Source organism: Dipodascopsis tothii (assembly GCF_038497935.1).
Source record: "Dipodascopsis tothii strain CBS 759.85 unplaced genomic scaffold V1510scaffold_6, whole genome shotgun sequence".
Classification (NCBI taxonomy): Eukaryota; Fungi; Ascomycota; class Lipomycetes; order Lipomycetales; family Lipomycetaceae; genus Neoaidaea; species Neoaidaea tothii.
The window spans coordinates 217937-231553 of record NW_027117990.1 but is presented as its reverse complement, the minus strand read 5'-3'; the positions used below and the strand labels follow the sequence as shown (position 1 = coordinate 231553).

General features: G+C 68.8%; 9 protein-coding genes across 9 annotated transcripts; 4 read left to right on the top strand and 5 right to left on the bottom strand.

Annotated features, from left to right (window-relative positions):
- Positions 1 to 767: 767 nt before the first annotated feature.
- Positions 768 to 1284, bottom strand: V1510DRAFT_412628 (uncharacterized protein). The gene is made up of 2 exons (XM_066933105.1): positions 1071 to 1284; positions 768 to 1039 (listed from the first exon to the last, which is right to left on the bottom strand). The coding sequence occupies exons 1-2, from the start codon at positions 1168 to 1170 to the stop codon at positions 867 to 869; spliced, it is 273 nt and encodes a 90-aa protein (XP_066790530.1). The 5' UTR covers positions 1171 to 1284; the 3' UTR covers positions 768 to 866.
- A 308-nt stretch (positions 1285 to 1592) lies between these two features.
- Positions 1593 to 2065, top strand: V1510DRAFT_412627 (uncharacterized protein). The gene has a single exon (XM_066933104.1). The coding sequence runs from the start codon at positions 1622 to 1624 to the stop codon at positions 1967 to 1969; it is 348 nt and encodes a 115-aa protein (XP_066790529.1). The 5' UTR covers positions 1593 to 1621; the 3' UTR covers positions 1970 to 2065.
- Positions 1952 to 3596, bottom strand: V1510DRAFT_390825 (squalene epoxidase-domain-containing protein). The gene is made up of 3 exons (XM_066931762.1): positions 3344 to 3596; positions 2310 to 3311; positions 1952 to 2279 (listed from the first exon to the last, which is right to left on the bottom strand). Exons 1-3 carry the CDS (start codon positions 3447 to 3449, stop codon positions 2011 to 2013), a joined length of 1377 nt encoding a protein of 458 aa, XP_066790528.1. The 5' UTR covers positions 3450 to 3596; the 3' UTR covers positions 1952 to 2010.
- Positions 3597 to 4776: 1180 nt separating this feature from the next.
- Positions 4777 to 5566, bottom strand: V1510DRAFT_412620 (mitochondrial 54S ribosomal protein uL10m). The gene has a single exon (XM_066933103.1). It carries the CDS (start codon positions 5556 to 5558, stop codon positions 4839 to 4841), a length of 720 nt encoding a protein of 239 aa, XP_066790527.1. The 5' UTR covers positions 5559 to 5566; the 3' UTR covers positions 4777 to 4838.
- A 7-nt stretch (positions 5567 to 5573) lies between these two features.
- On the top strand, positions 5574 to 6814 carry V1510DRAFT_412618 (glycosyl transferase family, a/b domain-containing protein). The gene has a single exon (XM_066933102.1). The coding sequence runs from the start codon at positions 5618 to 5620 to the stop codon at positions 6776 to 6778; it is 1161 nt and encodes a 386-aa protein (XP_066790526.1). The 5' UTR covers positions 5574 to 5617; the 3' UTR covers positions 6779 to 6814.
- Positions 6815 to 7011: 197 nt separating this feature from the next.
- Positions 7012 to 8684, top strand: V1510DRAFT_390814 (peptidyl-prolyl cis-trans isomerase-like 2; the record flags this gene model as incomplete). The annotated part of the gene is made up of 4 exons (XM_066931761.1): positions 7012 to 7503; positions 7535 to 7610; positions 7639 to 7784; positions 7845 to 8684. 4 exons carry the CDS (start codon positions 7015 to 7017, stop codon positions 8682 to 8684), a joined length of 1551 nt encoding a protein of 516 aa, XP_066790525.1.
- A 1-nt stretch (position 8685) lies between these two features.
- On the bottom strand, positions 8686 to 9537 carry V1510DRAFT_428807 (mitochondrial 54S ribosomal protein uL15m; the record flags this gene model as incomplete). The annotated part of the gene is made up of 2 exons (XM_066935286.1): positions 8686 to 9347; positions 9380 to 9537. Coding segments are annotated over 2 exons (800 nt in total), but the record flags the coding sequence as incomplete, so codon positions are not given.
- A 156-nt stretch (positions 9538 to 9693) lies between these two features.
- On the top strand, positions 9694 to 10475 carry V1510DRAFT_412614 (RWD domain-containing protein). The gene has a single exon (XM_066933101.1). The coding sequence runs from the start codon at positions 9714 to 9716 to the stop codon at positions 10437 to 10439; it is 726 nt and encodes a 241-aa protein (XP_066790523.1). The 5' UTR covers positions 9694 to 9713; the 3' UTR covers positions 10440 to 10475.
- A 677-nt stretch (positions 10476 to 11152) lies between these two features.
- V1510DRAFT_412611 (helix-loop-helix DNA-binding domain-containing protein) lies at positions 11153 to 12822 on the bottom strand. The gene has a single exon (XM_066933100.1). The coding sequence runs from the start codon at positions 12696 to 12698 to the stop codon at positions 11331 to 11333; it is 1368 nt and encodes a 455-aa protein (XP_066790522.1). The 5' UTR covers positions 12699 to 12822; the 3' UTR covers positions 11153 to 11330.
- Positions 12823 to 13617: the final 795 nt, after the last annotated feature.

Here is a 13617-nt window from a genome sequence, read left to right as displayed (position 1 = left end):
AGAAGCGCTCTTGCGTCCGTGGGTACCATCGCGGCTTTGTGTTCCGTGGGCACTATCGCGCCGTTGGGTACTATTGCGTCTGCTGTCGCGTCCGTGGCTGCCGTCGCGTCCGTGGCTGCTATCGCGTCTCTGCGCACCGTCGCTGCGACCTCCCGTACCACTGCCTTCGCGGGCGTCGCGCACTCTGAGCCCGGCGTCGCCGGCACCGTCGCGGCCGCCCCGCGTAGCACCAGCCGCGTCACGGCCGCCCCTGACCGGCGGAACTTCCGACCGCGTCGGACCCGGCTCCCTGGGTCCACGGTCCGTGCGCTCCGCCGCCTCGTACGCCCGCGCCTCCTGTGGCGGTGTCGGCCGTCGCGGCGGCGACAGCACCAGCAGCGCCTCAACCTCCTGCAGCAGCGCCAGGTCCTCGTCGGCCGAAGCCTGCGTCGCCGCCGGCGTGCTCTGGTACCGCGTGTCTGCAATCGCCGGCACTCCCCGCCGAAACGAGTCCGGCGTCATCCGCCGCGACCGTTCCAGCGGGCGCCGCGATCGCTCCAGCGGCGACGGGCTCTGCCGGTACGGCTGCGACGGCGTCAGCGTCGGCCGTGCCGCGTACGTCGGAACGCTCTGCCGCTCGGACCGTGCCGACGTCTGCGTCAGCGCCGTCGGCCGTCCACCTACTATGACCTCGCGCAGCGACCGATCTGCCGGCCGCGCCGCCGGCGGCCGGCCCGGCCGCGGCGACGGCTGCGCCCACGGGTTTGCCGACGGCGTCGCCGGCCGCTTGCGGTTCTGGTCTCAGCCTCGCCCGCCGCCCACGCACCTGGAACTGTGTCTTGTCGACGACGGGCGTCAGGTCCTGCATGTACGTCCGGCGCCGGCCCTCAATCGTAATCAGGCACTTGTCGAACGTCAGTGTCTCGCCGAGCTCGACCGCCGTCCGGTTGATGAACTTGTTGTCCTGGCGTCAGCCCCGCCGGCCCGGCACGTACCACCAGCATCTTGGCTGTGTCGTAGAGCATGGCCCGCTTGTTGAACGTGTGCAGCTTGAGCGTGCCTGCCGTCAGTCCTGCTGCGCCCGCCCCTACCGTCGTTCCACCGCTTGAGCTTCTGCGTCACCTGCGCCGTCCACATGACGTCGTATTCGTGGACGGGCGCGCTGGCGACCGTCACGCCTTGGGACGCCATGCCTGCTTTTCAGGCCGATCCGCCGCACGGACGGGCTGCAGAGTGCTCACCAGCCGCCGCTCGATGCTCGTGGTCGCCGTGGCCAGTCCAGAGGCTGTGCGGGCGCTGTAGCCGTGGCCGCTGGAGACTGGGGAGCGCGCCGCGCGACCGAGTACGTCGCGTTCTCACGTGACGCCGCGTCCTCTCGACTTCACCTCGACCTTGCTCCTCCGCCATGGCTTCCGCCGGCTTCTGGGACGGCCTGCTCGGCCGCAGCATGCGCCTGCGCGACGGCGCGGTCGAGTTCGAGCCCGCCCTGGGCGCCGCGCTCGTCCAGATCGGCGTTGACCCGGCCAAAGTCGCCCGCGCCGCCGACGCTGCCACCGCCGAGAAAGCCGGCACCACCGCCGCCGACGTCCACCGCGCGACCTACAAGGTCTACGGCGCCGGCGCCGGCGCCAGCGCGTACGTCATGATGCACGGCCTGGGCGTGGCGCTGTCGTTCCGCGCCCGCGACGGCGGATTCGTCGTCGACGCCGTCGAGTTCTACGCCGTCGACAAAACGTACGCGCCCTTCGCCGACGACAAGCTGCCGGCCCTGCCGCTCGGCATCCGCCGCGACTGGACCGGCCGCCGCTTTGTCGACGCCTTTGGCGAGCCTGCCGACAAGGGCGGCGGCATGAAGCAGCGCATGGACATCTGGCTGCGATGGTCCAGCGCCAGCGGCTCGGCCTTCGCCGTCGAGGTCCAGCTCGACGACCGCGACTGGGACGCGGCCAAGGACACCACGTGGAAGGCGGTGACGGTTTATACAGATTAATTATGCCAAGGGCAGTAATGTACAGTATTAAGCAAGTCCGGTCAGCACTCGTACCAGACGTAGGGCAGCAGCGTGACGGCGGCGGTGTAGATGACGCGCACGCTCTCGACGGCAAGAGCCGGGTATTGGTACAGCGGCGCCTCGGAGAACATGATGTACAGGGTGTAGAACGCGACGGCAAAAAAGTGGTAGAAGAGCGTGAAGGGCGCGGGCAGCATGCACGACAGCAGGCCGACGGGCTCGTCCACGCAGAGGCCGCCGCGGCGGAAGTAGTGGAAACAGCCGCCCTGGAGCCGGCGCAGGCACGGGTCTGGGTCAGCGTGGCCGCCAGGAAACTTACCGCTGCCGGCAAAGAGCGCGTACAGGCACTGGGCCAGCACGTTGACGACGACCGAGAGCGACTTGCGCTTCGTCTGGAACTCGCGCAGGTGGTCGGCCACGTTGGCGTCGTCGTCGAGGTCGGGCACCTCCGACGGCGAGAGCAGGGCGCGCAGGATGACGACGTCGTTGAGCGCGACCGACATGCCGCCGCCGGTGAGCGGGTGGCGCATGTTGTAGGCGTCGCCGAGCATCAGCAGGCCCGGCGTCTGGCCGGTGGTCGGCGGCAGGTACGAGTTCGGCATCGACCGCAGGCGGTCTGTGTCGAGCGCGCGCTGGAACGACGGCACGAGGTCGTCCGGCACGTTGCCGATCACGATCTTCTCGAGCGCCGCGCGCAGGTCGCCGTTGCCGGCCGCCGGCAGCTTGCCCTGGATGTCGACGAGCATGCGCGTGTCGTGCTGCGAGATCTGGTACACGAGGATCGGCGAGTGGTCGCCCAGAATGACGTGGCCGTGGTTCGGCGACGGGATCACGGCGTCCTTGAGCACCAGGCCCACGAAGTGCGACCGCACGTCCACCGGCCGGTCGATGTACGTCTTGCGGAACTTGGAGAAGCACCCGTCGCAGACGACCGTCAGCCCGGCGTGGTACGTCTGGCTCTTGCCGGACTCCTTCGACGTGGCCTTGACGCCGATCGCGCGGCCGCTGCCCGCGTCGTGCACGACCTCGGTCACGGTGCCCTCGAGCGCCGTCACGTTCTCGCACTGCCGGGCGGCCGCACGCAGCTTCATCACGAACCGGCCATGGTGGAACGAGCGCCCCTGGTACCGCTTCTCCGTGCCGGGTTTCTCCAGGTACTCGAGGTGCACCGGCGCGCCGCGGTAGTACACCGAGTAGCCGTGCGTCGGCACGGCGTCGATGTCCTCGAGGCACTCGACCAGGCCGAGCTTGCGCAGCGACTCGACGCCACCCGGCTGCAGCAGCTCGCCCACAATCCGGTCGGGCTCGGACCAGTCGCGTTCTGGCGTCAGCGTGCGCACGCGTCCCACCTACCGATCAGCAGCACGCGCCGGCCGTCGCGGCCGAGCGCGTGTGCGAGGGCGGATCCGGCGATGCCGGAGCCGACAATAATCGCGTCGTACGACGCTTCACTGGCCATCTGGGTCCGGGGTTCTGTGCGCTCGCTTAGAATGTCCGTCTGGTCAAATGGGCGCGCGGGATGCTGCGCTGGCCGGGGCAACAGAAATAGGGGCCACGGACCGGGAATTGGACGTGCGGCGGGAGCAAATGTCAAGAGAGGTGGCCTGTTGTGGACGTGAACGTGAAAATTTGCCTAAAACCCCAGACCAAGGGCGAGCAGCCGCGCCGCGCGACGGCTGCAGCTTTAAATACATAAACGTTCGGCTCTGCGCAGCGCAAGCGTGTAAAATTACGCAGGAATATGCAATCTGCAAAGTGGCCTTATTTCTCGCCTGATGGCGGTGAGATGCGCTACGACGCGCCTAGCCGCGAGCCGCGCCGCCGCGGCCCCACTGCCGCGGCGCCCGCCGGCCGGCCGCCTACCGCGGCTGCCGCGACACCGGGTCGACCAGCCAGCCCGGCCAGCCGACAAGGACGGGCGCGCCAGCGGCGGGCGGTGGCCACAGCCGCCGCGGTGCCCGTGTCGGGCTAACAAGCGGGCTAGTCAGTCCGGCGCTGTCGTCGGCCGATTCCATCTTCTCCCACGCCGGCCGCTGCACGTAGCCAGGCAGCAGCGAGGGGTACGCACACCGCCCGGGCGACTGCGGCGCCTGGTACGCCGGCGCCCGGTAGTACGGTAGGCCGTGTTCCTTGGCCACAGGCAGCCGTGACCCATTGGCCAGGATCTGCGTCAGCACTAGCGACGGGGGGTCGTACCTTGGAGTATCTGCGGCGGCTAGGGTCAGCGAGCCCAGCGTGGTACTTACCGCAAGCAGTCCTGGACCTGCCGGAACGTTGCGTAGATGGCCGCCAGCGCGACCAGGACGGCGAAGACCGCGGCGACCTTGTACCCGACCCGCAGGTCGTCGAACCACTGCCAGTGCGCCATTGGGGCCTACGAAGCGCGCGCTGGGCTTAAGTAGCGGCGGCCTTGTTTGTTTGTTTACGTTGACGCGTGCGAGGTGCGGCCGTGGCGGCAGACGGCGACCGTGAGGCCGATGTGCGTCGGCCGCGGGCGCGGGCGGGCCAAGGCCAGGTCTGCAGGCTAGGACCGGCCGGGCGACAGACGCGGCAGCGGCGGCGGCGGCAGACCCCGTCGGCGCAGCCGTCGCACGAGCGACGCCATGAGCCGCACGCACGCTGAGCCGCACGCCGAGCCGCGCCCCCAGCAGCACCCAGCCGCCGTCAGCCGTCGGCCGCGGCCACGCTTCCGAGACATTGTGAAACGCACCATTCGCATTCTGGTGCGATCGCCGACCCAGGGCGCCGGTTCAGGAGCCATCAATTGCGCTCAGGCGCTGTTGGGGCACTCAGTATACACCGCAGCACGTGCGGCAATGCATTGTCTATGTACAAACGCGCCCCGTCTTCAGTCCGAGCCCTCGAGCTGCATGCGGCGGCTCTCCATGGTGAAGTACAGGCGGCGGCCCGGCGTCGACAGGATGTTGGCCAGCGCGCCGCCGCCGGCCGCGTTCAGCAGGCCAGCGAGCTCGGCGCGCGCGGCGTCGACCGTCGTCAGGTGCTTCACGCTGTCGACACCCGCCGGGTCGAGCACGCGCGCCTCCACCTGGCCCGCCATCAGCATGAGCTTGCCGTTTGACCGCTCTAGCAGGCGCAGCAGCGCCGGCAGCGGCGTCAGGTCCACGCGGTCCAGCGAGATCGCAGCCAGCGGGCCGACCAGCACCGGGTCCAGCGCATGCTTCTCGCGGCGGTTCCTGTAGTAGGCGTCAGCCGAGGCCGGGTCGGCCTCGCCGATCGAGCGCAGCGTCGAGCGGAAGACGGCCGTGCGGAGCACGGTGAACTTGGCGCCCAGCTTGGCCATCTCGGCGCGCAGCGTTCGGTGGTCGTCCTTGAGCAGGTTGTTGTGCTGGACAAACAGCAGCACCGGCGACTGCTTGAGCAGGTACGTGTAGCGGTCGACCAGGTACGTCTTGCGCGAGTCCAGGCTCTTGAGCGTCTGGCGGTCGGCCGCGGGCGTGTGCGCGACCGCAGCCAGCCACCGGCGCGCGGCGACGGCCGCGCGCACGGGCGCGAGCGTGCGCTGCCACCCGCTCGGGCGGGCAGAGAAGCCTCCGAGGAAGTGCGCCATCGTGTGTGTGTCGGGGATGCGGCGCGGCCGAAAATTTGCGAAATTTTTTCGACGTCGCGATGTTCCGGGTAACCGTGAGTCTTACACCCGCCGCGGCCGCCGAGCACGGCAGCCCCCTCTCACCGGCGTTCTCAATGGCGACCCCGCTGACCCCGTACCTGCGCGCGCTCACGGCGTCGCCGCCGACGCTGTCGGCCGCCGACGTCCGCCAGTGCCTGCTCAGCATCTTTACCGGCGACGTGCCGGACGTCCAGACTGCCGCCTTCCTGACGCTCATCCGGGCCCACGGCTTCGACCGCGACCCGGAGATCGTGGCCGCGGCGGCCGAGACCATGCGTGGCCTGTCGCGGCGCGTCGAGGTTGCCGACGGCCCCTACGTCGACGTCGTCGGCACCGGCGGCGACGGCCAGAACACGTTCAACGTGTCGACCTCGGCCGGCCTGGTCGCGGCCGGCATGGGCCTGCGTGTGTGCAAGCACGGCAACAAGGCGTCGACGTCGACGTCCGGTGCGGCGGACCTGCTGTCGTCGCTCGGCGCCTCGATCGGCGCCGTCAACCCGGCCACGCTGCCGGCCGTGCTCGAGTCGTCCGCGTTCTGCTTCATTTTCGCGCCCGTCTTCCACCCGATCATGGGCAAGATCGCGCCCCTGCGCCGGGCTCTGGGCGTGCCCTCGATCTTCAACATCCTCGGGCCGCTGCTGAACCCGGTCCAGACCGCGTACCGGATCATCGGCATCAACGTGCCCGAGCTCGGCCCCGTGTTTGCGCGCGCGCTGCTCATGCTCGACCGCGCCAACGGCCGCGCGTCTTCCACCATGATCGTCTGGGGCGAGGAGGGCCTCGACGAGATCTCGCCGGCCGGCCGCACCCGCTTCTGGCGCATCCAGCCGGGCTCGGACGACGTCGTCGAGGGCTTCCTCGACCCCGTCGCCGACTTTGGCCTGCCCCGCCACGAGCTCTCGACCGTGGCCTCGGGCACGCCCGGCGAGAACGCGCTCAAGCTCAATTCGCTGCTGCGCGGCGCGCTGCCGGACGGCGACCCGATCAAGGACTACGTCGTCATGAACGCGGCCGCGCTGTCCGTGATTGCCGGCCAGTCGGCGACCTGGGTCGAGGGCGTCTCGCGGGCCCGCGACGCCATCAGCTCCGGCGCAGCTCTGCGCGCGACCGAGGACTACGTGCGCGCGACGGTGGCCGCCGAGGCGGCGGCTACTTCTTAGAATGTACATAGACGGATACATTTGATGCTTTGGTGAGCGCGCGTAGGGCGTTTGTGGCGCACGGGCCGCCGGCTGCTGTGGCGGTGCTCGCCGCCGGCAGGCCGTGTGCGCCGCGGCCGCGGTGGCCGTGGCGGGCGTGGCGGCTATATGCCGCACGCAGTGCACAGACCGCCGCGCGCGGCTCATCGCTCCATATAGCCGCACCCTTCCCAACTTTTTTCCCACCGCCTGCCGCCATGGGCAAAAACACCGACAAGCTCTACATCACCCACTCGGAGTGGTCCGGCGGCTCGGCGCAGTACTCGGGCTCGGGCGGGATCTCGAGCCGCAAGGTCGCCGCGCCGTTCCGCCGCCTGCCGTTCACGCATTGCGCGCTGTCCCTGCAGCCGTTTTTCACGCCGCTCGGCGACGACGACGGCAACATCTTCGAGGACAAGCACATCCGCGCCTGGATAGAGAAGCATGGCACCAATCCGGTGACGGGCGCGCCGCTGACGTCCACGGACGAGCTCGTGCCGCTGCATTTCCACAAGAACGAGGACGGCGAATACATGGATCCGATCACGTTCAAGGTGTTCACGGCCAGCACACACATTGTCGCCGTGCGCACGTCCGGCCAGGTCTACGCGTGGGACACGATCGACCGGCTCAACGTCAAGGGCAAGAACTGGCGCGATCTGGTCACGGACGACAAGTTCAGCCGGTCGGACATCATCACCATCCAGGTGCGTTTTTGGGCTGCCACGCTGACCGCAGGACCCCCACAACCTCAAGAACCGCAACATGTCGACGTTCCGGCACATCCAGGACGGCGAGAAGTTCGTGGCGACCGGTACGTGGCGCGCAGGGCCCGCTGACAGCAGAACAGCAGACCGACCCCAAGGACAAACTCGCCAACATCAACCTGGCCGCGACCGGCTCGTCGGCCAAGATCCTCGAGGCACGGCGGGCGGTCGAGCGGGCGCGCGAGGAGCGCGCCAAGAAGGCGGCGGCGGCGGCGGCGGCCGTGGCCAAGCCGGCCCGGCCGACGGGGCCGTCGCTGCACGAGCAGCGCAACGCGGCCAAGCGCGACACGTCACTGCCGTACAACGCGGCCGTCTACTCGACCGGGCGCGCGGCCGCGTCGCTGACGTCGACGGGCATGACGCCGCACACGCACAACGAGCGCGCGCTGCTGTCCGAGGAGGAGTACATGCTCAAGCCGCGGCTGGTCAAGCACAAGGGCTACGTCCGGCTGGACACGTCGCTGGGGTCGCTCAACCTCGAGCTCGAGCCCGAGTTCGCGCCCCGCGCGGTCTACAACTTCATCCAGCTCGCCAAGAAGGACTACTACGCCGGCGTGACCTTCCACCGCAACATCCGCAACTTCATGATCCAGGGCGGCGACCCGACCGGCACCGGCACCGGCGGCGAGAGCTACTGGGGCAAGGACTTCAAGGACGAGACGGACTCGCCGCTGACGCACAGCGAGCGCGGCATCGTGTCGATGGCCAACAAGGGCAAGAACACCAACTCGTCCCAGTTCTTCATCACGTACCGGGCCACGCGGCACCTCGACCGCAAGCACACCATCTTCGGCCGGGTCGTCGGCGGCATGGACGTGCTGGACCGCATGGAGCTCGCCCAGGTCGACGTCCACGACAAGCCGGTGCCGGCGATCACGATCCGCGGCGTCACCGTCTTTGTCGACCCGTTCGAGCAGTTCCAGAAGGACCTGGCCGACAAGCAGGCCGACGAGCGCGCCAAGAGAGACGCGCCGCCGCCGCCGCCCGACGACGACGAGACGACGACGTGGTCGGGCCGGCGGCTGGGCGCGGCCGCCTCCACGGGGCCGTCCACGGTCGGCAAGTACCTCAAGCGGCCGCCGGCCGAGCCGGAGACCGCGCGCAAGCGCGCGCGCGAGTAGGCAGATGATCTATGTATGTATTTACAGCTTCTTGACGATTTCGTTGTCAGTAAAGCCCCAGCGGTGGCGGGGCGCGTCCGTGGACGCCGGCGGCGGCGCGGCGTCGGCGTCGTGCGGCTTGTACGGCCAGTTCGGCAGCGTCGGCAGCGCGGCGCCGGTGAGGTAGCCGCGCTTCGCGGGGTTGCGGTAGTAGTCGAGGTCGTGCTGGCTGACAGGGTCGGCCTCGAGCGGCAGCCGCGAGAACCGGTGGGGGAGCAGCAGCGCGCGCAGGCCCAGCCGGTTGTAGTACTTGGCCGTGAACGTCCCGCCGGCGGCCTCGATTGCGCGGATGGCCTCGGCCGACGCGCCGGTGGCCGTGAGGTCGACCTTGGCCGTGAACCGCTCCTTGCCGTCGGCGAGGATCTTGACGCCCTGCTTGATGCCGCGGCAGAGCCGCGAGTCCAGCAGCGTCTTCATCGTGATCGGCTGGCTGGCGTCTATCCGGCCGGCGTTGATCCACTCCTGCAGCCGGCTCAGGTTGATGGGCACGAGCTCGAGGTGGTTGAAGTTCTTGAAGCCGAACTTGGGGTACATCTTGTGGATGGGCGTCTGGCCACCCTCGAAGTGCACCGGGACGCTCTCGCGCGCCTTCTGGCCCTTCTGGCCACGGCCGGACGTTTTGCCCTGGGCGTCAGCGAGGCCGGGGGGGAGCTTACCTTGCCGGAAGCCGGGCCGCGGCCGAGCCGCTTGGCCTTGCTGTACGCCGAATCGTTCTGGCGCAGCGCGGACATGACCGAGTTGAACCGGGCGCCGACAGGACCGGCCGGGCCGGCGGGGGCGAGCGCCCGCAATTGGGCGCCGAGTCTGAGCATGTTGCGTGCGGTGCGATGGGGGTGCGGCCGGCAAATTTTTAGGGGCCGCCTGCGGCCGGGTAAGGCGCGCGGCTTACCCGGCGCGCCGCACGGCGCGCGGCGCGCCGGGTAAGCACGTGATGCAAAATTTCACCGTCCGTCCGCCCTCACGCCCGCAACGAACCCGGACCGCTACGCCATGGACGCCAAGGAAGAGCAGGCCCAGGAGATCGAGGTCCTGCAGTCGATCTACCCCGACGAGCTCGAGCTGCTCTCGGACTCGGCCTTCACGATCCTGCTCAAGATCGACCCGCCCGCGGCCGACTCGCTCATCTTCCGGCCGGAGACGGTCCAGCAGGCCGTCGTGCTCCGCGTCGAGTACAGCGAGACATACCCCGAGACGGTGCCGACGCTCGAGGTGGCGCTGACCACCCTCGAAAGCGACGATGACGCCGGCGACGACGACGACGAGGACGAGAAGAAGAAAAAGGCCCAGCAGGTCGAGCCCCCGCTGCTGGACAGCACGGACGTGGCCGAGCTGCAGGCCAAGGCCGAGGCCGAGGCCGAGGAGAACGTCGGGCTGGCCTCGGTCTTTGCCATCTCGTCCTCGCTCAAGGACAATGCCGAGAGCGCGCTGCAAGCCAAGTACGCGGCCGAGCAGGCCGCGTACGACGCCCGCGCGGCCGCCCAGGAGGAGATCGAGCAGGCCAAGTTCCGCGGCACGGCCGTCAGCCGCGAGACCTTTCTCGAGTGGCGCAAGCGCTTCCGCGCCGAGAAGGACGCCGAGCGCCGCGCTGCCGGCGAGTTCGACGATGACGGCAAGCGGAGGCCCACCGGCCGCGAGATCTTTGAGAAGGGTCTGGCCGGCAGCAAGGCCGAAGATGACGAGCTGGCGGCAGGCACGGCCGCGCTGGCCGTGTCATAAATTGTACATTACGCATAAATTACTATCACATTGCTACTACGCGCGCATGTCGCGCTCGTCAAGGACGTCGTCGCCGGAGACTGCGTCAGCGCGTCCGGCCGCTACTTACTGAGCGTGTCCTCGCGGTCGAGCACCTTTTCGAGCTCGCGTCGCGAGTCATCCTCGTACCGCTTCTGGTCCCACGTCCACTGCGACGTGGCCGCGATGAACTGTGGCTCGTCGCCGACCTCGGGGCCGGGCGACTGCGGTGCCTGTCCGATGGCCATGGCTGCGATCAGCGCTGCGGTGGATGGAGGGAGACGGTGCGAGAGATGGAGATCGGCAGAGGAGGTGCGGTTGTGTGCTGTGCGGCGGTGCGGTGCGGCGGTGCGGTGCGGCGGTGCGTGGCGCGCGGCGTGGCAGCGCGACGTGGCAGCGCGGCGGTGCCGTGCGGCGGTGCGGCGGTGCCGACCCCACCGCTCAGCCGGGCTGCACGCCTCTGCCGCTTGGCCGACCCTGCACGCCGCGACAGTGCAGAGCTCCGGACCTCCGTCAGTCCCCGCACCGATCAGAAATGCGCGGGGACGATGGATGGCTGTGGCGCGCGACGGCGTGGTCCGCTAGACCGCCACAGCCGCCGCGCCTCACCTCCAGCCCCCTCCTCCTACCCCTCAGCATCTTCCTCCAGGCGCCATTCTACAGTGCTCTCCGTTCGAGTGAACCTCTCCGTTGGCTGAAGCGTTGTATATCGTTCATTAGATCTTACAATATGGTAATTAATACAAAAAGTCATATAAGACCACGATAGCGCGCACGAACAATGATCGCGTAAAAAAAACTCCTGTATAGCCTTCCCAAGCCGTATAATAGCATACAAAAAACAAGCGAACGTAGCAAGGCTCTAGCCTGGCATTATGTCAGGTCCATGCGGAAGCGCGGGGTGTCGTTGTAGTTGATGTTCTGGGGCGAGGTCTGGAAGACGGTGTCGCCGTAAAAGTCGTCGTCCAGGTTGCTGTCGGGCGTGCGGTCAAAGAGATCTTGCTGGAAGTCGTCGCCCTCGCGAGACTTGCCGCGCTGGGGCGTGCGCTGCTGGGGCAGCAGGCTGGCGGCCTGGGCCGAGAGATCGGTGGCCTGCGCGGGCAGGCTCGGTGTGGACGCGTCCCCGCTTTCGAGCTGCTGGACCTTGCGCTCGAGCTCTTCGTTGCGGCGGCGCTGCTCCTCGAGCACGACCTGAAGCTGGCGGATGTAGTCGACCGAGCGGCGGAGAATGACGCCCTTGTTGGGCTTGCCGTCGCGGCCGGTCACGCCGGACGCGGACGTCGACAGCCCCGGCGTCGACGGCGAGCCGTCGCCGACCGAGTCCGCGTTGCCGCTCATGGCCGCCTGCGCCGCAAACGGCTGGTCGAGCAGCATCGTCTCCGGGATCAGCGACGCCAGCTCCTGGATCTTCTCGTTGATGTTGTCGCGGCGGCGGCGCTCGACCGCGTTGTGTGACTCGCGGCGGCGGCGGCGCTTCTCGAGCAGCATCATCTGCTGCTTCTCGACGTCGCTGCCGGGAAGCGACGAGCCCATGCCCTTGACCGAGCTCGACAGCGGCGGCGACGCGAACTTCTGCTCGAAGCTGCCCTGGTTCCAGCTGCCCGAGTCCGGCACCGACATGCTCTGCAGGTTCGACTGCTGCTTGGGGATGTAGTCGTTGCCGTAGAGGAACCGCTTGGCGTGGCCGTCGATGCTCGTCCCGCGGTGGTGCGCGTGCACGCTGCCGCCGGCGCTGCCGACCTGCAGGTGCTGCTGCGGCGCGCGGTGCTGCTGCAGCTGCTGCACCTGCGCAAAGTCGTCGAACGGCGACGTCGAGTTCATGATCGGCATCGTCGGGTGCGACGACGGCGAGAAGTACGGCGTTGTCCCGTGCAGGTCGCCTGCGCCGCTGACCGGCATTGGCGGTATCGACCCGTCGTCCTCGGTCTTGAACGCCATCATCCCGCCCTGGCCCTCGTACCCGCCCGGCATGTCCATCGTGCTGCCGCCGAGGCCCTCAAAGTCCAGGAGGTCCGACTCGGGGATCATCGACGACTTGGCCGTGCTCGAGTCGTCAAACATCGAAAAGCCCCGCGTGAGCATCTCCCGCGACAGCAATCCGTCCTGCCCGTTGCCGTTGTCCGCCATCCCGTAGTTGCCGTTGCCGGCCGGCACCGTGAATCCGTTCTGCACCGTCGCCGAGCTGCCGTAGAAGCCGGCGTCGGGGTCCGGCTTGATATACGGCGGCGAGTTGTACGACATCTGTGGCCTTGCGTCTGTGGCTGACGCTCTCGCCGGTGGGTTCTGGTCGTCAGTGCTGTCCGGAGAGGTCTTCGAGCAGGAGATGGACGCGCGCGGCCGCTGCCGGCGGCGACGGCGGCTGCCGGCGGGAGGATCCGGCCAGGCGTGACGCCCCCTGCCGGCGGGCCTGCGCGTCCGGCCGTCCGACGACCGCCAGCGGCGCGCAGCCCGCTTGCAGGTCTGCCACGCCGCGGGCACCGCCGTCGCCGTCGTCCGCGCCGTCCGCGCCGGCCGCTGCCCACGGCCGCCGGCCTGGCCCGCAACTCCGATTTTTTGCGCCCTTTTCTCCGGCCGCCCCCCGCGGCCGCCACGCCCCCGCCCGCCCGCTCTTCCGCCCGCCGTTCGCCTCTGCTTACCGTGAGCTATCTTTTTCCAAAAAGATTGATGCGGTTCCGTGTCGAGTTCGTCCAGAAATCGAATCCGAAAGTACACGATTATCGTGAGTTAGTCCTGTGCAGCCTGCGATGAGGTGTAGCGGCCTTTAGGAGTGCATGCACGGCTGGTCCGGACCGGGTCCGCGGAGTTGTGCGGGCAGCCTGCCAGAGTTACCCTGCGGGTCACCCGCGCCGGACCTGTGTGGCGGCGTTGTTGGGGGCGCCGCGCGGCGCCGGGCTTGGCGCACATCCGTCGCGCGGCGCGCGCGATATACAGCTGACGTGGGCGCTAGCGCCACAGGGCCCGGACCAGCGCCGTGACCCATAGTAACGGCTCCACAGACGCAGCCGAGAAGACCAGACGACAGGCGCACAGTCGGAATCCGCCATCGGTCAACACACGGCCCAGGACAGACTCTAGACGGTGAGCACGCGTGCGGCGGATGTCGTCTGCAGCCGGCTGCTCCAGCAGGCGGGCGTCCCGAGCGCAGCTGACGCCGCAGAAC